The sequence below is a fragment of the Anguilla rostrata genome, chromosome 13 (assembly GCF_018555375.3).
Source record: "Anguilla rostrata isolate EN2019 chromosome 13, ASM1855537v3, whole genome shotgun sequence".
NCBI lineage: Eukaryota > Metazoa > Chordata > Actinopteri > Anguilliformes > Anguillidae > Anguilla > Anguilla rostrata.
This window is the reverse complement of record NC_057945.1, coordinates 13,807,252-13,831,660: the sequence shown is the minus strand read 5'-3', so window position 1 is coordinate 13,831,660 and position 24,409 is coordinate 13,807,252. Positions and strand designations below refer to the sequence as shown.

General features: G+C 41.3%; 1 protein-coding gene and 1 long non-coding RNA gene across 4 annotated transcripts in view; one reads left to right on the top strand and one right to left on the bottom strand.

The window, feature by feature from the left end:
- The window catches only part of LOC135237547 (teashirt homolog 2-like), a 33,235-nt gene extending 12,474 nt beyond the window's left edge, over positions 1 to 20,761 (top strand). For all 3 annotated transcript variants that reach the window (XM_064304767.1, XM_064304766.1, XM_064304765.1), the window contains exon 2: positions 15,110 to 20,761. In XM_064304767.1, the coding sequence (XP_064160837.1) occupies positions 15,115 to 18,120 (3,006 nt within the window). In that variant the 5' untranslated portion in view covers positions 15,110 to 15,114 and the 3' untranslated portion in view covers positions 18,121 to 20,761. The remainder of the gene's footprint in view (positions 1 to 15,109) is intronic.
- Positions 1,947 to 24,409, bottom strand: part of LOC135237548 (uncharacterized) — a 35,102-nt gene continuing 12,639 nt past the window's right edge. The window contains exon 2 of the long non-coding RNA XR_010324850.1: positions 1,947 to 2,235. This is a non-coding gene — a long non-coding RNA (uncharacterized LOC135237548). The remainder of the gene's footprint in view (positions 2,236 to 24,409) is intronic.

The following is a 24,409-nucleotide window of genomic DNA, read 5'->3' as shown; positions in this document are numbered from 1 at the left end:
ACTGTGATCTTGATTAAACATCTTTGGCTTCAACAAGACATTTCTTCTTTTAGTTGTTAAGCTGAAGTATATACCTCATAAAGTAGTCCATTATAAGCCTTTTTCCAAGGGATTGAAAATCAATCATTTAGCAGTGAGTATCATTTTTAATGGAATGCTGCTGGGTGTACTTTCAAAACCTAGCATAAAGCCCGGATGACACGCTAAATTTACCATTCGCTTTTGGGCATTTTTAACTTTTCTTCATAGATAAAGTTTAACAAATTTAACATTTACATCCAGCAGTGTGAATGAGCTCTTGAAAATGGGGAGCAACGGTCTTGCATAAACACATATCCTTTGTAATTGTGTAACCCCACACCAGTACTGTTTTTTTCACATAGCTTTGAAAGCTAGCTAAAATTTCAATGATAGGATGTCATGAATGTGAAATCCAGCTTTGCCACATTTATGACATTGTACTGGGATTTTATTATTATTAACTTACTATGAATAGGCTTACTTTTGTGTGGGCTGTGTAGGCCAGGGTCTGCAGTTAAGCCTTGTTATACATTCTATAAAAAGCACTGTACACAGATACTGAGATTTTTGAGAACATGACTAAAATGTGCATTCCTTAGTGAACAAAATATAGTTCTTGAAATAAAAACTACAAAAGTGGCACGAGTATGAAATTATGACTAGCTTTTCAGACTACCGAACTTAACAGAGAAAATCAGTGACCAGTGAGGTCCACTACATCTTCTCAGTAAATGACTAAAACCAGCTACTGTATATCACTTGATTCTTATCAGCTGGTTAAAGCATTCCTTTGTTATTTTTAGAAATTTCAGCCTCAGCTGTGCTGTGATAGTGTCCAGGTCAGATTCAGTTGGCAAACAGTAAAATGATAGAGGATGGGGAGGAAGAAACAGGAGGGGAGTTGATTTCCTGTTCTAGTGAATCATACATCAGCAGAATTCCCTCCTGTGCTGTTTGGCAGTGACAGAATGACAGGTGTCGTTTATCATATGGACTCAAAGCAGTTGTGGGAGAAAGGGATTGAAATTATTTCGGAGGTGTGGAGATTCCCCTGAGCTGAGGATCGTTTAACTGATGCCGCTCTCCGAAGGGACCAGAAATCTTCCCCTTTTTTTCCTACACTCACACCGTTTCCTGCGGCTGCCAGCATTGACAAAGAATAAAAAAGAAGCAGATCTAAAATTAATTCCATGAATTCACTGATCTTAATATCGACATGTATTAAGCCATATTTTAGGTACAGTATTCCACATAATGGTTTTATAAAGAACATGCTTACACATATAGTATTTGACAACGCTTAGCAGATAATGTATGGTAACATTCATATTACAGTAAGCCAGGTATACAAGGTATGTAACAGGTAACAGCTTTCCATTATCACATGGTGTGAGACTATTCGAAATGAATTTTTGAAAGGCGGCACAGTTTGGCGCAAGGCATTTGTAAAAGAAAATACTTTTCAGTGGAAAACTAGCACAAAGAAGGACACTAGAAAAGAGTAAGTTCCATGCTTACGCTAATGAAACCCTGTCTAAGGTATGTGAGGTTTAAGCTCTATCTAGCGCAGGGATTGCAGATTGCAGAGCTGTGGCTCATGGTGAACTAACATTACAGAATGTTTTTCGCTGAAGATATTCAACGAAGCACTTTCAAAGCCGATCTGCGGCGGCGTCTCCATGCGTAGCTACTTAACGATGACAAATTAATGAACAGTATGCTGCATAATGTATGAGATTAGCAAAGGCCTACATAAAAGTGATTTAGAATACCAATTCAAGTCGATCACAATGAGGCTCTAAATGCATTTTGAGGATGTTGCTTTCTTGTGTACAATCCTTCAGGGCATTAACATTAATCAACACTCATGTCTCATACTGATATTACTGGGGTTATTATTGAGACGGGTCTGAAAAATCTCAGTTAACGGGGGGGGGGGTGCTTTTACTGGAACAAAGCTGACAGACATTTACTGGTCTAAATGCATCCAGGGGGCCTTCGTGACCCGTCTCTATTGCGGTGGATCAGCAGACACAGTCTTGTAAGGCGGCCACCGGACTCAGCTACAGTAGTGTTCCCAAAGCCCCAAGGCGTAAGAAACACTCGGTACCTGCCAGACCTGCTCAAATCCAGTCCATTCCACATGCAGAGAAGGGCTCAGGGCGTCTGTGCTCGCCCAGGACAGTCCAGTGTCTGTCTCAGTCATTCCTGATACTGGGTAAATAGAAAGAAAAAAAATACCTTGGACCTGGATGTATATTTGGACTTAGGTATGGCTCAAACAATTTGTGAACTTATCAAACAACATTTTGATTAAATAAGTCAATGTTAGCGAATGTTTGGGACAAACAGTAGGATGTGTGGATCCAGGGCTTGGTTTCAGATTAGATGGTGCGGGTCCAGATGCAGATCCATAGCTGGTTTTGGGGAAACAAGAATAAGCCAAAACCTGCAAATGTGGTTAATTGGGACTGCTGTTGAGACATGGCATGAAATGAGGTTTAGTTGAATTTGATTGTTTGAAAATAGCCCTCTTTTCACATTTGGAGAGCACTTGAGAAGGTCTGAATGAATATTTTATGACAATATGTGCGTCTTTTAGTTGCCATTTCATGCCATAGTAAACAATTAGCACCGATATTACTTACATGCTGTGGTTTCAAGAGCTGGCATCTAGGTTTCAAAATTTACTAGATTCTCTTGCATTTTGGCAAAAGTAAGCTACATACACAAAAGCTACAGTAGGTGAATAATGACTGTGGTTCTCTGAATTCAGTTTTAAGGTATTGCTTCTGACCACGTATTTTGATTGATTAAGGTGTCAGAAAATACAATGGTGGCCAGTTTGATTCTGTCCACAGAATGAGAAAATAAATGATCCTGAATCATGATTAATGTGACGGCCCACAAACCTCCCCCCATGTTCTTCTTTTAATAGCATTTCTCAAGAATTAGCAGTTGGTTTTTGTTTTATCTTCCCATCCCTGCATTTATAATCAGTATAGCTCTGGAATACATCCATCGGGGAGGGTGTGATTAAAAACGATTAAAATGTAAATGAACATGTTTAAAATGTAAATTTGATATTTGCTTTCTTCTAAACGGGGAATATTGGATGCGTTTATGTGTGGGCTGTGCGCTTTGCTCTGAATGTTTTGGAAATGTGGAGATCTCTCGTTTAACGTTTCGGTTTCATAAAGTGGTGTGGCTGTGGAATCGAAGAGGCTACTGTGATCATCCAACCGGGGTGCATTTTTGTTATTTTTTAATTAATTTTTAAATCTTGGCACTAGTTACACCCATTTGATTCAAAAGAGAAGGCATCATTAACTCTCCCCCCTCCTCATATCTGTTACTGTAGCTGTTAAATCCAATAAGAAATGTAGCCATTAGTGGGCACAACCGCACACCTGGTATGCAATGTCAACTATATTTACGGCATAGTCAGCTGATTAAACAGCAACAAACTATGTGCTGAAACAAAAACACATGAAAGTAACTGAGTGTTACAATTGCATATTGGCAACAGGAGGATGGTTCTGTCATCCTTTGAAATAGGAAATTTCAGGACGCAATTTCATGCATCTATAAAATGCATTTTGTTTCTCGCTTCTATTAGTAGCTTCATAACTCTGTAAAAGTAAGTCTCTATAATAAAAAATGAGAGCAACTGGTATAATATAAAGAAGGGACAACATGCATTTATCACTGGAGGATTGAACTGGCAGTTTTCAAAGCAATGAAATTCAATTTCCTTTGAAAAACGACATTTCATTTGAAGCGGAACTGGAGTTTGTAACTGTTTTGTGCCAGTTTACCGATTCTTCAGGCACCACTTTCAATAAAATACAGCATCCAAGTCAAATTTTCATTTGTTTCTTGGAGTGGCCATTGCTACACCACTATGTATTGTACTACACAATTACAAACATGTGAAACCAAAACTTTAAAGAGGCTGATATACGCAGACTAATGGAATCACATTTGTGTCAAAATTAAACAAATAACATTAGCGTTTCTTCTATGGTACTTGGGCATACAGTGCCATGAAAAAGTTCCTTGATTTCTTCTATTATTGCATATTTGTTACACTGATTGATTGCAGATCATCAGAGAAAATGTGAGGGAAACTGGGTAAACACAAAACACATTTTTAAAATTATTATTTCATTTACTTAATTAAAAAGTTATCAAACACCGAAATCACTCATGTGAAGTAATTGCCCCATTAGTTACTGAGTCAACCAATTACCCTAATTGAATTGATTCCTAGATTCAGCTGATTGAACACAGCCAGGCTTGATTGCAGCCAGCCCTGTTGAATCTAAACCTCTCTAAACCTTACCATCAGAGTGAAGTAGTCACCACAAAGTTTCTACAAGCACACTATTCCATGATTAAAGGAAATTCCAGAAGAGATGAGAAGAAAGTTGTTGAAATATATCAGTCTGGAAAGGTTACAAACTCATTTCTAAGGCTGTGGGACGCCAATGATCCACAATGAGTGCCGTTTTCTCCAATTGGAGAACACTTGGAACAGTGGTGAATCTTCCCAGGAGTGGCTGGCCTGCCACTCATCCAGAAAGTCACAAAAGATCCCAGAGGAACATCCAAGAAACTGCAGGCCTCTCTAGCCTCAAATCAGTGTTCATTTCTCCACATAAAGAAATAGACTAGGCAAAAGTGGGATTCATGGGAGAGCAGCAAGGCAAAAACTACCCTGCTGACCAAGAAAAAATGCCAATGCTCACATTTTTTAAAAACTGTGTGATCCCCAGGCCTTTTGGGACAATGTTCTATGGATAACTGAGTCGAACGTGGAAATTGTTGGATGACATGCACCAAATTATTTTTGGTGTAAAGCAAATTCAGCATTTCACATTAAGAAAATCATACCAACAGTCCAACTGGTGGTGGTAGTGTGATGGTGTGAGGATGCTTTGTTGCCTCAGGACATGGACAACATGTCATTGTTAAAAGAACAATGAATTCTGCTCTGTACCAGAAAATTCTTAAGGAGAAAGTCCGGTCACCCGTCTGTGAGCTGAAGCTGAAGCGTAATTGGGTTATGCGGCAAGTCAATGATCCAAAACAAAAGCAAGCCTGAATGGCTGAAAAGAAACAAAATTCAAGTTTCGGAGTGGCCTAGTCAAAGTCCTGACTTTAACACAATAGAGATTCAGTGGCAGGACCTGAAAGAGCAGTACATGCTTACAAACCTGCCGGTTTGCCTGAATTATAGCATTTCTGCAGAGTGGGCTAAAATTCCCCCACAACGATGTGAAAGACTTATATCAAATTATAGGCAGTGTTTGGCTGCAGTTATTGCTGTAAAGGCGGTGCAACCAATGATTATAAGTTTAAGGAGGCAAGTACGTTTTGCATATGGGTGTTTTATGACTTTTTTCATTAAATAAATGAAATAATACTTTTAAAAAATGTGTTTTGTGTTTGCTCAGGTTGTCTTCGAGTAATATTACATCCCACAATTCAGTGTGACAAATATGCAATAAAAGTGGAAATCAAGAATGGGGCAAATACTTTTTCAAGGCACTGTATGTACTGCTCCAACACATTAATTGAAAAATAACTAAGATAACTAAAATTAGCTTAGCTTAGTTAAAGCAAAGTGATCAAAAAGGTTCAGGTATATTTTTCCCCAAAGAAGCAGTATGACAAGCTCCTGTCCTAAGCAGATACTGTGACCTACATGGTACACAACGGTCTATACCTTTTGTGACTATTTTTATGACTAAATGGGCGCTCCAAAAACATTGAGCTCTCTGCTTTTCCCCCCACAAATCGTACCCTGTCGAAAAGGGCTTGGGCTGGTGCCAACTTCAGCGGTGACACTGGTCTCTGAGGGGTGAAGGCATACCATCCAAACAGTTGAGACTTGGCTGCCTCTCTGAGTGACTCAGAAACAGACCCCTCGCCCTCAGCCACGCTGTCAAGTGACACACTTTTGTTCCCGGTCTTCAGCTCAAAAAGAACGCAGGCCATCTATTGATTGTGTGAGCAGCCAATGATCTTGTCTGTCCGTGACCCACTCCTGTTTGACTGACAGATGACCAAAAACCGAAATGAAAGTGTCACAAAATGGAAAGTGTTGAAAAGAGAGCTACTCAGAAATGTTCCATTTGAAAAGTACCGCATTATGAAATAAATGGAGCCTTTAGAAAAAGCCATTTTGAGATAAAATCAGTTATAAAATAAAAATAAAATGTTAAATCAATTAAACCAATGCTGTGAAAATAGTATGATGTAGTATGAAGTAATATTTGATAATAATGAGCTGAGTATTATTTAATGATTTCACTATTTATATATACACTCTATGACCAAAAGTATCTGGATACCCCTTGTTCTTGGGCTGTTTTTCATGGTTTGGGGTAGGCCCTTAAGTCCAGCGAAGGCAAATCTTAATGCTACAGCATACAATAACATTGTATATGATTCTGTGCTTCTCCAAAAGTTTGGGGAAAGCATTCTCCTGTTTCAGCGTGACCCCATCCATATTAATGCTCATAATTTTGAACGAGATGTTCGATGTCAGGTGTCCACATACTCCAAATTATTCAACAGAGCTTTGGAATATTACTTCTCAAAACAAAATGCCTCCCTTGCTACTGTATGTAGATTAGTTCTGTGCATAAGAAAACAGCTGAAACATCTCATGTACTGAGGGTATTATTCTAATGCTACTAATTGTCAGAGCAAATTTTATATTTTTGCGAGGACTGCCACAGCTCTTCTGCAACTGCTGAGAGAAAATCACTTTGTGAGCACTGGTACACAAATGCCAGTCAGCTCATTTTCACCCATCTCAGTGAACGTAACACCTGTTAACATTCGCACGCTGTTTTTCGATATTTAAATCAGAAGGTTGCAGCTTCTGCGATTTAGTCCTACATGAAAAATTTTAATCCATCAACGGATCTTCAGGAAATTGATTTAATACGCTTGTCAGTCAAGCATCTGCATCATCAGCTTGGGCAATCATAGCGGTTGGGAAATGATTAGTGTGCGGGCGTGGCCCATGGTAAACTGTCGGATGTACGCCGGGCTGGCGCTAACCGGCCTGCGGCGCCATGACTGTGGCATAATTGGTCGCAGCGTCGTCGAGGGAAGGTTCGAGTCAGTGAGACTGCTCATGATTTACTGTGCAACTGACCTTTAGACAGCTACCCATGTTCAGCACCAGCTGTGCATAGTGTATCTCTCTAGCACAATGCCGGTAAGATACCCTGAAAGAAACCAATCAAACGAACATACCGCCTCTCTATCTATGCATTTAATCGATAAAATGCATAGCTACGTAAACTGTGTGTGTGTGTGTGTTTGTGTGCATACAACTTGTTTTTGTGTTTTTGTGTCCGTATGGTAAGCACACTCCATTCTTTAACTTCATTTTGTCAGACAGCCTCTGAAATTTGTCTGAAAAAACCTGCCAGACTGCTTCTCCGCCAATGACAGGCCGCGCTGTCAATACTTCTCAAGATGGATAGCGCCTCAGCTCGCCTATCGATTCGGCGCGGGCCAGAGATAAAAGTATCATTTGTCATTTGTGGAATTATTCGGAGCCGTAGTTAAGAGCGGGAGCAGGGGGAGATGGCCGTGCCCCTCGGGGAGTTGCCGGCTGTCTGGCCTTTGATGAATGGCCGCTCAGGTTTTTGGTTTCGGTGCCACCGCCGGGGCCCTTTTGGCTGTCGCTTCGCTTTCACCGCAGTCCAAGAACAACACGACGACAGGTCCAAGGGCTGAGGAACGTCATCCCTGTCACGAGCAGGCCCGCAGCTGCCCGCAGTCTGAGCACAGCAGCTGTATGAGCGGGAGGTTTTTTTGTTTCCAGTGCTGTATGAGGGTGAAGTTATCTATTGTATGTGTTGTATGAGAGGGTGAAGTTATCTATTGTATGTGCTGTATGAGAGGGTGAAGTTATCTATTGTATGTGCTGTACGAGGGTGAAGTTATCTATTGTATGTGCTGTACGAGGGTGAAGTTATCTATTGTAAGTGCTGTATGAGGGTGAAGTTATCTATTGTAAGTGCTGTATGAGGGTGAAGTTATCTATTGTATGTGCTGTATGAGGGTGAAGTTATCTATTGTATGTGCTGTATGAGGGTGAAGTTATCTATTGTATGTGCTGTATGAGGGTGAAGTTATCTATTGTATGTGCTGTATGAGGGTGAAGTTATCTATTGTATGTGCTGTATGAGGGTGAAGTTATCTATTGTATGTGCTGTATGAGAGGGTGAAGTTATCTATTGTATGTGTTGTATGAGGGTGACATTTTCTGTTGAATGTGCTGTATGAGGGTGAAGTTATCTATTGTAGGTGCTGTATGAGGGTGAAGTTATCTATTCTAAGTACTGTATGAGGGTGACGTTTTCTGTTGAATGTGCTGTATGAGGGTGAAGTTATCTATTGTATGGTTTGTATGAGGGTGAATTTCTTTGTATGTGCTGTATGAGAGGGTGAAGTTAACTATTGTATGTGCTGTATGAGGGTGAAGTTATCTATTGTATGTGCTGTATGAGGGTGAAGTTATCTATTGTATGTGTTGTATGAGGGTGACATTTTCTGTTGAATGTGCTGTATGAGGGTGAAGTTATCTATTGTATGTGCTGTATGAGGGTGACGTTTTTTGTATGTGTTATGGGGAGTTCTTTTATGTCTGTTGAGTTTCTCTCAGTTGATGCTATCAGTTTACTAATTGTAGAGTAGCTGGTATGAGATGGTGGTATCATGTGATATGGTGCTGTTGAGTACTTTATCTATGAAATCCGCAAGCACTTTGGAGAAGGAATTGGCTTTTTCGAGCAGGCGTTCATTTCAGAGCACGTCTCCGCTTCTGAAAAGTGTTCCATTTCCTAGCAGAGTTTCATCGGTTCGGGCGCACGTTTGCATTCCTCGGGTTCTATATACAGAATCGGTCTATATAGTGCATGCATTTAAATGAGCTCTGCATTTCAACAGCAGGTGTTGACAGCCAGTCATGGAAGCTTACTTCAGGATTCATCCATTATATGCACAAACAAAGAACTTGCTTCTATCGAGGCATTACGAGTTAGCTGTGAAGTCCTATTTTCTTGCTCAAATTCAATACGAAGGGAATTTGCATTTCTCTTGTAATTAGATACTTAATGTGAAATGTCTTTGGCAGCTAAAAAGGAGAGAAACATTTTTATAAAAACATCTTGTCAAGGACGCATCACCTTTAAAGTAGCCTACATAATGCGCAAAGTTCAAAACAAATTCGAAAAAGTGATACTACTTCAACAGTATAGTAATGCATTGCCTTTTTAAAAAAAAGGAACAAGGATGGGTGCGTGTTGTCCAATCAAGAGTGATTGAAAAGCGGAGAACAGAATGATTGGCGTCTCCCTCGTTACATGGTAAAGATCTGGTTTTGCGCGACAGGCCGAGAGCTCCTTCGGGCTGCAGCAGAAAGTTGCGAGCCGGTCGGGGGAACGCGCTCCATCTTTTAATTACCGCCGGCGTCGTCGGGGCGAGGCGAGGCGAGCGGAGCCGGGGCGTTCACTTTTTTTTTAATTAAAGCTCCGCGCCGCGGCTCGTCAGTGTACATTATCGGCGGGGCGAGCGTCGACGCCGTTGCTCCCCTCTCTCCGCCTCTTTTGTCTCTGTCTTTATCAAAAGGACGTGATTTATGGTTTCTCTCCGCTTTCCCAGGTCTCATCCATCAAGGGCCCCGCCGCGCCCGAGCGCCGCGCTGTAAATCATCCCCGAAAGTCTGCCACTCATTTCCATCGACTGGTCCCGCCGTCGGCCTCGCCTCCGTCGCCCACGAACCCGCTCCTTCCCCCCCCTCGCGCGCAACCTTATTGACACGCCGGTGTCTGTTCCGGTCTGCCGCTTCATCCCCCCCCCCCCCCCCTCCCCCGGCCTTACAATACACGACCCGCTTCCCCGGGTAATGAATGCAAGTTAGAAGCTCGAGCGGTATTGCGGTCGCTTGGATCTGCAGTCCGGGCCTAACGATAATGGTAAACAGTGTACTTTCGACTGTTGTGATACTTTTTAAATGTAATTTCTCATGCTCTTTTGGCAAAACGGTCAACGATTAACGTGTTGATACTGGCCTGGATTCAGTAAGCATTTATGAGTTCATTCAAACACATAAAGCATTGTAGTCTTTGTTTAACAAATGTGGGGATTTAAATTTGGTGATTACTGAACAAGCCAAACTGCAAAGAGACTGGACACTTGCAGAGTCGGTGAATGAGCAATGTTGTAGACTATGCTGGAATATGCTGTAATGCAAATGCATATAGGCAGGAATCATGAAATATTGCACTTTATCATTCATTTGAGTTTTTATTCTGCTCTGTCAGGAAATGGAGGGTTTCATGCTCGGTAATTAACTATGTTACTATACAACCTTAAACTGTGTGTCTCAAGCTCAGTTTGTGAGACTCCACACCAGTATAAACAGAAACAGAAATCTAATGGATATTGAGGCAACTCAGAATTAAGGAGGCCTTTATAATAAACAAAAAGTCTTGCTTATCTCCTAATGAACTACAAAATAAATAAAAATATTGAATAAGGTTTCTCTAATCCCTCACATTGCCTTGTAGTAATGTAGCGTTCTCTGTAGTGTAGTGTTCTCTGTTGCATTTTTTATTTGCATGTTCCTGTTCATATTCCAATTTCCATACAAAAACGCATGTCAAAATACAAACAGTTAACAGACTATGGGAAGGTAAGAGAACTGCAAAAATGCGTTTGTAGTCTACAAAAACCTGGGTACCATGCCAACTGTATTAATAAAGTCATATCAAATTCACAAGACCTTTGCTAGCTTGCGAAGGTAGTATCGTCTAAACAGAGGAATTTGTGGTTTGATTCCACAGGATGTCGACGGTCAGGAACAAAAGCTAAAACAAGTTCTGTTCTTTTGCAGTGGAGATGTGTGTGTTGATGGGCCTTTGCATAAACAGATGGGAAATCTGAGGGGGGATGTCTGGGGGAGGCTCAATGTTCATATGTTTATACACAGCGTCGGGAGAAAGGATATTTTTAAGTGTTCCAAGAGGCCAAAGGGGTGGTGTGTGTGTGTGTAGGTGTACACAGTGAAATGTTCAGTGTTAAATCAACTCCAACAGTGTTTATATGAGTGCACTATGGCCAGAGTGGACTCATATAAACTCTTAAGAGATGAATTAACACTGTGCAATTTACTGTGTGTGTGTGTGTGTGTGTCTGCGCCTGCGTGGGTGTGTAGATGTCCGGTGGCGCACTCAAATGACGAAATGCCATTTCATAGATCTCAGGCCTCACTGCCCAGTCAGGCTGAGGCCTGTTCGACCTGTCCTTCGAGTGGGAGCTTCACGCGGGCAGCAGAACAGCTTCTTTACTCGTGGCATTATGGACAACACTGACGGCATTCGGCCAACAGACGAACAGGGAAAATGCAAGATTACCAATGTCAACTAAATGAACAATTGGGGTTGCTGGGTGGCGCATCCTGCTCATACATGTGTCCCGTGATCACATAAAATCATTTAAAGACATTAATTAATGATTGAGGGATGGTGCAGAAATTGTTCAGACTGTACCTCTATCGAGCAAGTTTGCTCACAAATTGAAGGGGATGGTACACTTTTAGCATGCATTTTTATGTTTTAAATATCACAAGTTGACTCAACACCAACAGGCAGTTTGCAGGTTTTTTTGTTCATATGGCCACTATACTTGGTGGTACAACTTAGTAGTCATGTCATAGAAAAGTGAGACATTTTCTTTCCAAGAATACAATCCAAATGCATGTGGAAGTCATACTTTTGAGTTTTGGGCATCAGAGGAAGTACAGAATGATAAATGAACTGGGGAAAAAAGTGGATAGATAGCAATCAGTTAAGATTTAGATTTTAATCAAATGGACCATGGTGATAGGATGCCAATATTTTCTTCAGTCTGGGTAACGCTTTACTCAAAAGTTCAGCTTCACTGCCTATTCTATCAAACTAAAACCAAGCAACATTTATTGCTCTCTCTAGACTTACTGAAGATTATTCATTAGGATCCTAAAATGGGAGTAAACAATTTGTGAAGAAAAAAAGAAAAATCAGTGACTGTACTGTTTATAATAGATTTTTTGGAGTCTTTTTTCATTCCACAGGGAATGTACGAGCGTACTGGCTTGAAAAGGTGACGGCAATCTCTTCACACTGAACATGTCGGCTTCTCCTCTCCCTGTATCAAGGGCTTTCCAGACAAAAGAGGCAAGCGCGAGGGAACCATGCTGTTGATTTTTGTGACGTACAGAAACTGCCAATTCTCATTTATTTTAGAAGGGCCTGACAAGCTAACAGATGCAAGTGATTTTCAGTCACTTCCTCTCTTGGCAACTTGGACTTGCCCAGCTCCCCAGAGGGTCAAAGGTGGCAACTTTCATTAAAGTCAAAGTGTGCTTGAGTCAAGTTCAGACCGGGTTTTCTGCATCTAATCATCCATTAGATCTCGTTTGCACTTGCCTTGAGAATTTAAAAAAAAGAAGGTGATAGCCCTCATACAGTACAGCCACCTCACAATGTGGGTAAATAAATGATATGATACTGCCCGTATATTCAAAAACATGAAGGATAAGTCCAAAAAAAAAAAAAAATGATGTAAAATGCATGTTAATTCTGATTGTGCCAACTGTCAGCTTTAATCCACATCCAGTGGTCCTTCTAGAAACTATAGCCCTTTTTATATACAGGCCCCCCATTTTAGGAGACAGATTAACATAATGAAATAAACTCATCCTATTTAGTAGTTTCCTTTGCATTTCATGACTTCCTCAAGTCTGCAACTCAAAGACATGACCAGACACTGGGTATCTTCCCTGTTGTTCCTCTGACAGGCCTGTACTGTAGCCATCTTCAGTTCCTGTTTGTTTTGGGGGATTTTTTGCCTTCAGTCTTGCCTGCAGCAAGTGAAAAGCATGTTCTGTTGGAACAGCAGGTCAGATGATTGACTTGGTCAGACAAGAACGTTCCACTTTTTGGCCCTAAAAATCTCCTTGGTTGCTTTAACAGTAAGTTCAGGGTAATTGTCCTGCTACAAAGTGAAGCGCTGTTCAGCGTGTTTTGAGGCATTTGGTAGGATTTGAGCAGATAAGATGTTTCTGTACACTTCAGTGCTGCTGTCAGCAGTCACATCATCAATAAAGACAAGTGAGCCAGTTCCAGTGGCAGAGATACATGCCCAAGCCATAACACTACCTCCAGGATGTTTCCAAGATGAGGGGGGGATACTTTAGATCATGAACAGTTCCTGTCTTTCGCCACAGTTTTCTTTCCATCACTTTGGTACAGCTTAATGCTCATCTGTCCATTAGAGTTTGTTCCAGAACTCTACTGTTTTTTAAAAGTACTTTTTAGAAAACTCTAACTTGGCCTTTTTTTTCGTGTAACCTTATATTCACCGTTTAATTTCAAATTCAATGTACTGGAGTACAGAGCAAAAACAACAACAAAAAAATCTGTCACTGTTGAAATACTAACGGACTACACTACGTGTGTAGTATATAGTGTATAAGAGGCGGCAGTGTAGTATTATGGGTAAGGAACTGGTTCAGGTTCAATTCCCGGGTAGGAAATTGTACTCTTGAGCAAGGTACTTAACCTGCATCACTTCAATGTATATCCAGCTGTATAAGTGGATGCAAAGTAAATGCTATGTAGAATGTTGTGTAAGTCCCTCTGGGTGAGAGTGTCTGCTAAAAGCCTGTATTGTAATATGTGTAGATGTCATCACATTTTTTCTGTTCAGACATTTACTGCTGCAGAAATAATACAAGGGTTACACTGTAACCAAATCATATTATAAGTACCTCAGCCAGCTGACTGCTGATGGACACCCTAAGCTTTGGATATACATCAGAAAATTTTCATTGACACAGTCCTAGAGTTTGTGACATACTGTGTCTACATCATGATGTACATGAGTCAGGTTGCATCTCTTATGGTATCGTAACATGATGTTTTTGGGCCACAGAGTATTGTAGTGAGCTACGGGATAGTGAGCTTTTGTACAGAATGTCGATGTCTACAAATGCTTTACTCCAAAGGATTGGAATAATATGCATGTTTCATATGTCCTCCATAATAAATAGAGGGGTCTGCTTAGACATCAGCCAATTTGGTACTATTTTTGTCTTTTGCCTGGCAGTCAATTTGAGTCTTTTATGGAATTAATTCAGGATGTCAGATACTAAGAAAAAAATCCTTGTTTTTTCAGTTATTCAAAAAAAAGTATTCTCAGATGATTTGAGGATGAATGTAGTACCATTTCATATTCATAAATTGTGTTCTCAAAAGTGGAAACAGTATATTTTTTTTAGCATTTCATCATAATGCAAAAGAAAAAAGAAAGATAAAAAGAGCGAAACTCACAGTCCTCAAGCCAGTTGAGATCTTGAGGGAAAGATCATGAAAATTTTTTGTGTTCAGTCATCCGGCATTTCTAAGTTTCTGGTTTGTCAGGACCATTAACTTGTGCCATGGCTGACCAACTAAACACTTTACATGCAAATTATTTTCAAATACTTATTAACTCAATGGTTAAACTTTACTAGATACACATTATATTATATACTAGGTTCTTACAGTATTAAGTACTGCCATTGAATTAATTCATTTAGTAATAATAAACCCACAAATGCATTATGGCCGTTTTATTAAGTCTTCTTGAATGTGGCCAATCAAACTAAATTACAGGTTTTAAACCCTGTTAAGCATAATCATTACATTTTACACCAGAAATGTTAATGTGTCATTAGATCTAGTTTACTTATACATTATTTACAGTGCAGAAGGGAGAATAAAGAAATAAATATCCAGTGATGATTGTTGAAAGTGAAATTTCAATTATTCTATCAAAAATGTGCGTGTAACAAATCATTACCAACACTTTCCCACAAAGATAAAATAAACTGGGATACCAAGACAGCCAAATCAACCCGAACCCTTCCTCACCCTATCCATACTTTGCTGTCAGTCCTCTATAAGACCAAGAAAATCTGAACCACACTGTACATTCTGCTCACAAAAATCATGTTTCTGTTTTTCTCTTTCAGTGTACATGCCTGATGACGAATCAGGTTTTCAAGAGTCCAGCACAGAGGGTGAAGGACAGCAAAGTACCCAAGCTGGGGAAGAGCGTCCTGAGGAGCCCAATCCGAAGGAGCCAAAGGACAAAGAGACAGACGACAAAAACAGCTACAGCCGCCAAAACTCTCCCAACAGCGTCCTGTCCAATCAGGAGGCAGAATTAGAGTCCCGCCTGAGTGATGTCAGCGATATACCTTCCGACAAGAGCGACACGTCCGCCCAGAGCCAGAAGAATGACGAAAGCAAAAGCACAAAGCTGGAGAACAGGACGAATGGCGGGTTGGAGAAAAGGAGCTCCACCTACGCCAACTTCCTGTCCGACTCCTACTGGACGCGGGTCGGGCTGGGCCTCAAGGTGGGCAAAAAGGGCAGCAAGGGCAGCTGTGATAGCACAAACGAAGGCGGCCCCAAGAGCGAATTTGACTGGCACCAGGACGCGCTCTCTAAACACTTTCGTCCAGGCCACGCTCTGAAGCCCGCCTCCAAGACGAACCTGTTCGGCGGTGTCCACCTGCAGAGGCAGAGCGGCAGGGCGTGTGGGTCTGTGTTCACCGGGGCCAGCCGGTTTCGCTGCAGGGACTGCAGCTCAGCCTACGACACCCTGGTGGAGCTGACGGTCCACATGAACAGAAGCGGACACTACCAGGATGGGGCCCAGAGCAACAGCTCCTCATCCAAGGGGCAAAAAAAGGGCTTGCAGGTCTCGGAGTGTAAGGAGGATGCCCAGAAGGTCCTCAAGTGCATGTTCTGCGGCCATTCTTTTGACACCCTCCAGGACTTAAGCGTTCACATGATAAAGACTAAGCATTACCAAAAAGTGCCTTTGAAAGAGCCCATTCCTGTACTGCCGCCTAAATTAGTGCCACACGCTAAGAAGCGGGCGCATGAAGCCACCAGGCCTTGTTCTCCGGACTCCACGACAGGGCTGGCTACTAGAATCAATCCGCTAATGTCATTTGCCTCTCACAGTTCCCATGCCGGTTATGGGTACCAGAACGGTGCCAGCTACGCGTTTCAATTTGAGACGTGCAAGTCCCAGATTCTGAAGTGCATGGAGTGCGGGAGCTCACATGACACTCTGCAGCAGCTCACCGCTCACATGATGGTGACAGGACACTTTGTCAAGGTAACTAGCTCCGCGTCTAAGAAGGGAAAACTCTTAGCCCTGGACCCCGCGTCTGTGGAGAAGATGCAGCCGCTTGCGCCATCCCCGGGAAAGGAAACCCAGCATACCGGCGAGGCCGATAAAGCACTGCTGAAAAGCTCTACTTGGGATGCTGAGAAGGACATCCATGAGGAAAATATGGAAGAGGACACAAATGGCAGCAGTGCTGAAGGAAAAGGCTACGACAAACGGAATATTGAAGGTGAAAGGCCAGGGGACACAGCGTTTAAGGCCCAGTACCTGCGTGAAGAAGACCTTGCGCACGTATCGACTGGAGGAGGTGATATACTGAAATCTTTAGCCAACACGGTCACCTCTGCCATCAACAAGGCTCAAACTGGAACCCCCAGCTGGAGTGCCTATCCCAGCATCCATGCGGCATACCAGTTTTCAGGACTGTCAAAAAACTCCAACTTGCCAGCGTCACAGCCTGTCCAGCTGAAACAGGCCTTAAACAACAAACTGAGAGTAATAGCCCCAAAGGGGGCGCCGCACCGGTCTGCCCAGGGGGCAAAGTTTTTCCAAGCACAGCGTCACGGCTTGGATGTGAAAAAAGAGAATGGCGGCCCTCATGTCGGCAAAGGGTGCCCAAACTGGAAGGTTGGCCGTGGCGAAAAGGACGGAGGCGATGGCAAAGAGGTTTCTCCGCCAGTTCACAGAGACTGCGTGGAAAAAGGCCACGATGTGATAAAAAAGAGGCTGAGTCCTCAACTCTCAGACAAGAAAGGTAAGGAATCCCCATGTTCTTTTACCAGCGATGGGTCACCACTCGCTGGCAACTCTCCTGAGGTGATGTGTACAAACCCGCTGAGTGCGCTGCAGTCTGTTTTTAACAATCATCTGGGGAAAGCTAACAAACCATCCAATGAAATGTCAGAACCAGATAATCCCGCTAGTGTCCAGACAACACTGTCCAAAGTAAGCAAAAATCTGGAGAGCCCCGCTTTACCGACCGTTCCCTCCAGACCAAGGAGGGTGACCAAGGAGTTTACTTCTGAGAGCAATGATCAGCCAATGGACTTAACGCAATCCAAAAGGCCTAAACTAAGCACCGCCTGCCTGCAGTCGAGCGCTCCATTGCAGCGGAAACACGCTTTATCCGACATCGCTGATATGGTCAAGATTCTTCCAAAAGCCACAACACCAAAGCCTTCACTGCCTTCGAAACCGCCCACGGTGAAACTTGAAACGGACATGCGATGCTTTGAGGATGTGTCGCAGAAGCGGAAGGGCAGGCAGTCCAACTGGAACCCGCAGCACCTCCTTATCTTGCAAGCCCAGTTCGCGTCCAGCCTTTTCCTGACCACTGATGGCAAGTACTTGCTATCAGAACTTGGACCTCAGGAACGAATGCATATATCCAAGTTTACTGGACTCTCCTTGACCACCATTAGCCACTGGTTGGCAAATGTGAAATATCAGTTGAGGAAAACAGGAGGGACAAAGTTCTTGAAGAACATGGACTCTGGACATCCCATCTTGCACTGCAATGACTGCGCAACTAAATTCCGGACACCCGCTGCTTTCATATCCCATCTAGAATCCCACCTCGGGTTCCAAATCAAAGACATAGGCAAACTTTCAATTGACCATCGTTCAAAAGCGGAGCCAGAGTTGACCAACTCTGTTGTGGAAAGACCAGCAGAAACACAGAATGCAGAGGATGAAATTGACTCCAAGTTCAAGTGCAAGCTTTGCTGTCGATCATTCATCAGCAACCATGCTGTCAAACTCCATTTAAGTAAAACTCACAGCAAATCACCTGAGAGCCATTCACAATTTGTAGAAAAGAATAGCTTCATCGGTACTTAAAACAAATGTTGCTGTCTATTTAATTTAGTTCTTAATTTAATGTAGGTAACTGGTATTTATTGTAATTGTTTGCCATTTTCATTTCCGTTTGTAGGCCTGTTTCACTTTACATAATTTCAAGTAACATTATCTAAATATTACCATCCATTTTGGAAAAACTGATATGCACATTACCTAACAATTGGACCGTTGAGATTTTTTGATGATGGAAACATAGATCAGGGATAAATAACCTTTTTTTGCAATATGTTTTGATGCATCACCAATAATAAGCTGTATTACTGCTTGAAAAATAATTGCTGACATTTGCATGCAATAGCACTGGCTATGACCATTTATTTGTATGATATGCCAAGGTTTCATTTTAGTACACAAATTATATGTTGATCAATGTGATTTAAAGTTTAATGACGATTTACCTGAAGCAACACTGAAATGTACTTTTATTTCATGGTAAATTCCTTTGTAAAACAGAAGACAGAAAAGCACTTTAATAAATCTCTCATCACCAGGCACAAATTTTGCCAATGGTCATGTCAATGATTGGAATGACACAACTATTGTAGAAAGGCTGTAAGGGTATAACAGTCATACACAATATTGATAGATCCAAAATACCTTTCAAACCGGACACTAAAATAGTAGGAGGCCAGTACATTTTGAGCAGAGTGAAATAAAGTATGAACATTTTCCAAGACCTTGATTTAAATTTCACATACAGAAATTATGCCACTTTCTAATGTCTAACTTTGATTCTATGTTGCTACTTTAATCAGTATCTGAAAATCCAACAGCTAAACCATTTCTACATTAGTCAGAAAGTCCATTACTGTAGTATAAATGAGAGAAATCCCATCAAGATCTGAGAAGTATGCCAATTCTGTTCTTTTTTCATTGTACTTTTCACAATGAAGGTTGCATGGTTGCTAACCTCACAGAAGAGAAAATATTGACCACTCCTCATCTTAACAGTGTAAGAACAGTTGGTTTAAAAATGACTTCCGTATGCACAGCCACCAACACTCACAACAAATGCAACTTCACTCCACGCATTGTTTCAGTCAACAGTGTGGAGATCCTCAACCCCGTGCCCTCAGATAGGATTACCCATTGATTGGCCACATACAATTCCTCACTGGCCTAATGGAAATCAAGCAGTTTTTGACACTGCATATGTTCACATGTGAGAAGGTTCAAAAATACAGCGTCGCCTCTTTCTAAATGAAAGAGTGTGCATCAATCGTTAAATTATGTCAACCTGAACTGGAAGAATTATGAATTTTAGGTGGCACAGAATGCATATTAGAAGTATGGACAGGGGCAACAACCATGAGCACTTACAGATAATAAGTGGTTGGGTTAAAAACTGCATGATAGTTACCAACTTGCAAAATGGGACTGGTCTCTGTGTCATATGGTGTCTTTCAACATTTAAAATTTGTATAATTATTCATTCTTGCTACATTTGTCAAGAAAAACCAAGACCGGTACTTCAGTGTGCTTGATAATAACCTGTCCTCATTCACATTTAGTGGGCTAACAGTTTATATTAATATTGTTGGTACATTTTGTGTAATTATTTGCACGATCATTTAGACCAAATCCATTTTTTGAGCACAGACAACACAACTAGGCAAACATTGTTAAATCAGCATTTAAGTGTTGAACAAGATATAAGTTTCTTTCTCTAGTTTTTGCTCAGTGTTAATTTTATATGGTTTGCACAGTTGCGTATGGACAGACTTAAGGGTTCCTTCTCTTCCAAATATATTACTGTATGCTTTAAACTTTAGAAGGCCTCACACATATTCTTGGTAGTGTACAATAGACCATTCCATTGAGCATGACTGATTTATTTCCTTATTTTCACCTCACTCAGCTAAGCATCTCATCTGAAAAACAAGGTATCCTACATTACAGATGTCTGTCACTGCTGTCTTCTGCTCAGTCCAGACAGAAGACTGACCCCTAGTGGCTCGCAAACACCACTTCCAGCAACAACATTTTTAGGTGGCTGACTACATTTTTACTCATTTAAGACACTTTTAACCAGAGCAACTTACAATGTAAAAGAACATGAGTGAATTCACTCAGCTTATATGAGCAACAGTGTCAGACCTGGCTATTAATGTTTCCAGGCTGCCGAGTGTATATGCAACATCACTAAAGCGCTAAATGTAAGTTTACCACGCCAAGCTGTACATTTTATAGACTGTAAGTACACACAGAGGAATATCCAAAACTTGAATGAATGTAATTAGAATTCATTACAATAAATAGGAGTGCTGGTACTACCAAGCCCAAATGTACTTCGTTTTAACCACTGGGCAGGAGTTAGGTGCAAGACAGTATAGAGCTGCCGGCTAATTAACTTCAGAAGAGCATGGAAGGAATCGTGGCTCATGTTAGCATCTGTCTGCAAAGCTGCATGACTCATTAAACACAACGTACCACCATACATGTTAATGAGGGTTTCTCTAAGAGAGTGACACCAGGATAAAAACAGAAATTATCCTCGATCGTATTCCGAGGTTCTGAATATGACTGTTATCCACACCATGTATGTAACAATCTGTGTGCTTAACAAACCTTTCTTTATTTTATGGGAAACTGTATTCACTTTTCTGATGCTACAATAAATAAAGTGCTTTTATGAAATTTGGCAGTTAAACAAGGGTGCCTTGCTGCAAGCCTTGGCTCCCTCAGTATTTATCTTCTTTAAAATAAGAGCCAAATACTGTTCTGTCAATAAATTATTGAATATTATATAGCAAACAAACTGTTCAGTGGTTAACTTTCTTGATTTTTTAAACTTTATTTTATAGGCCTCAGGTGTTTACATATTAATGCATTATAGGATAAAATATTTTTTAACACTATAATTATTATATTAATGCATTATTGACTTAATCATGTCCCACATCTCTGTTGCATCTTAAATCCGTGTAACATTTAACAAAGCCATTTGAGGTGTTCAGTCTGTTGTGTAGAATATAATGAAGAGAATTCTTGTTTTAATAACTAATTTCTGACAAAAATGTCAGTTAGAACCCTATAATTCCCAGCTCTAAAAACAATGTGTGTGTTAATTATAGCCTGTCGCCACACAAACCGTAATCTGAAACACTTTGTGTGCTGGCGAAGTGAAAGTGAATTTCAGAGCTCACATGGTTGTTATTCCATCAATTCAAACTGATGGACAAAAAACGTGATAGTTTGAAGAAGAAAGCGCACTGTAGACAAGAACGTGGGGGGTGGGGTTGCTTATGGTTCCTTAAGGATGTTATAATCAGCACTAAGCATAAATAGTACTGTGAAACGAGGGAAGAGTCCGAACACCTAAAATAGGCAACAAACTCAAATCCATGGAAAAATCTCCCATTCCTTTCCATGGAACTGATCAAATATCATAAACTACCTTTATTTACCATTCTGCCCTTGTGCAAGACATAGTTGTAGTGCATGATTCTCTCATATACACGTTATCAAACAGTGATAAATGTATGCATAACACTTGGCATCAGTGTACTTATTTCTGATGTGCAAGTCTGGTATAAACGTGCAGCAAAGTCTTCCTGCTCGAATCTGCACAATAAATACGTTTCCTCTCGTGACCAACTGATGCATGTTGGTGTGAAATTTGGGGGGGTATAAAGACTAGGTCCATCACATAAAATGAAAAGCTGACACTTTACATATCTTACGTATGCCACGAAATACTGTACACGTCTGATTTGGCCAGAAAAAATACAAGCGTGTTCTCCCGTTTCCCTCTCTCAGCTTGTCACGGCTGTCTTTACCATTTGTTTTTCTTCTTCTGGTGCTTGTTGTACTGATGGCGCCAAAGACAGTGTGGCTGACTGAGCAGCTTCTTTCCGTATTTGGTCGTCAGCAGCAGAAATCCAAAAAATCTAGCGGTCCCCTCATGTCACCTCGTGAGGCACGACTGCCTGTTACTACACGTGCCGGAGTCAGCCCTGCACGAAAAGCAACACAGAGTAAACTCCAAAGGGAACCCATAAAAACATAGCTGTATTTTCCAACTACTTAAATAAAGCCCAAATCAAAGCTTTACTTAAGTCTGACCAGGAAATAAATGCAAGTGGTACTTTTTCCTGCACAAAGCACACTTTGGCAAGTACTGGAATTACTGGAGTTGATGAGAAACATTTTGTTGTTTTTCTTTATTTTTACTGTGTTTGGAAGTGGGAAGAATATCAAGATTTTTAAGGCAACGTTAAAGACAAGTGTTGATTTAATCCAGGGGAGAATTACTCGACTAGCTTAACTACAGAGCAGCAATGCAGCACCAGTTGGTTTGCAAGACAATACTTTGTGTGTAAATTTTTATAACTGTAAAAAAAAATGGTAAGACCTGTAACAAAAATGACTATTTTATGCACTGTGAGCAGTGAAATGCATAAGCAACCAGGCTTTGCTTCTCAGAGGATGCAGGTTCAAAGCCTTAACAGTGCTGCCCCTAAGCCTTCCAGCAAGGCGCTCAAATGGACTCGTTTCAGTATCCCGTGCAAGAGCACAGAAGGTAAACCAACATGCTGTAAGCAGTGGATAAGAGGGTGCATTAACAATCAAACCATATTCTTATTACATACCTTCACATGACCACACGGGCAAGGTGAAATAGTCCAATGAAAATCATTTCTGCCCCGGCGATCGATTGGCTCCTCCATCAGACGTGGCACGCTGGTTGCCCAGAGCGACGTGCCGGCTCAAATCGAACCTGACACCGGCAAAACACACCGAGGCGGCAAGATCATACTTCTATTGATCGTCATACCTGATCGTCAGCCCCGCTTCACAAGACCAAATCCGAGGAAACCTGGAACGGGTCGCCAATTCCTCCCGACCCGACACATTCGCCTGAGCATTTTGCGTGAACTCAGAAGACAAACTCCAGATAAAACGACAAATGATGAACACTGACCGGAGGACAGGCGTCTAACAAACACTAATCAGGAAATTCATAGTGGAAAAATCTCAAATACTGGAATGAAGTGCAGATGAGAAACAATATGTAATTTTATAGACTTGACTCTAAGGCAGAGTCAGATGGTTTAGAATAAGTTTTTCCACTGCAAAGCTAATATGAATTATATAAACAGTTATCCACATAATTCTGACATTAAAGTTAGATTTCACAAACTTAAGTTTACTTATAACCACACAGTTACCATTTTGCGTTATAATTATAATTATAATGATTGTTAACAACAAACATCGACAGCAGCTTCTGCTACATTTTCTGCTACACCCATTCTCAAGGCTCAGAAAGGAAGGATGAGAGGTCAAGCCAGTCTCTCTCACTCCCTCTCCCCCTTCCGCCCTCCTTCCCTCTGTGGGGGCGCTCTGTGGCGCGCCGTGACCGTTAATTTTTAATCTGTCCTGGTGTCAGGGCGGCTGCCCGCGGTCACCCATCACTCACCGAGGGCAGCGCGCAGTGAATCTGCCGGATTTTCATCAATTTCTCTCTCTTTTCCTGTAAACGGAGCCAAGAGTTCACAGACCTACAGCAAAAGAAAACCTGCTTGCCCCCCCCCTCCCTCAGACAGACTAAAAAAAAAAACCATAAACATTTTATTCATTTATTTATTTTGAGGGGGAAGAAGGGGGTGGTGTGGCAAACATAAATGCTCCAGTTCCCATCTCCGCAACACTGCAGCAATGAAGACGTGTGCTTATGTCTGTGTCCGCTAAATAATTTAGCTGCTTGTTCCTACCCTCTATGAATCTCTAACAACTCTCAAGCCTTTTATAGCATTTTAAAATAACCTTTTTTTTTCAGCAGTGTAGTGTAGGCCATCAAAGCAGTTGGTTCCACAATTCCATAGATCAAAAACGCAGGTCAGGCCAAGCCAAGCTCTGTAGCAGTCTTAAATCTCACGTCTTAAAAAAGTTAAAACACTTTGGCTGTGCGTCTGCGATAAATTCAGATTAGTGAATACATTCTCTCTGTATATACCAGGTGCATGTAAGCAGAAGATCCAGTAGAATACAATATTGGGGTTACTGGGAGGAACTAAATACAGCACCCAAATTTGAAGTGCCTCTGATATATTCATCTCTGGCCTTAGTTAGCTTAGCGTGCAGCTTATTACAAGACTTGTATAGGATTAATTAGCCCACAAAAGTCAGGGGATGATCTTGTGCCACTTGAGACAATTTGCAATGTTTGTCTGATTTGTTCACATACTGTGGTTTAGATACACTAAAACCCCTGCTAATATGCTACAAATATTATGCTTGCTCATCAGTTAAAGGTGGAATGCTA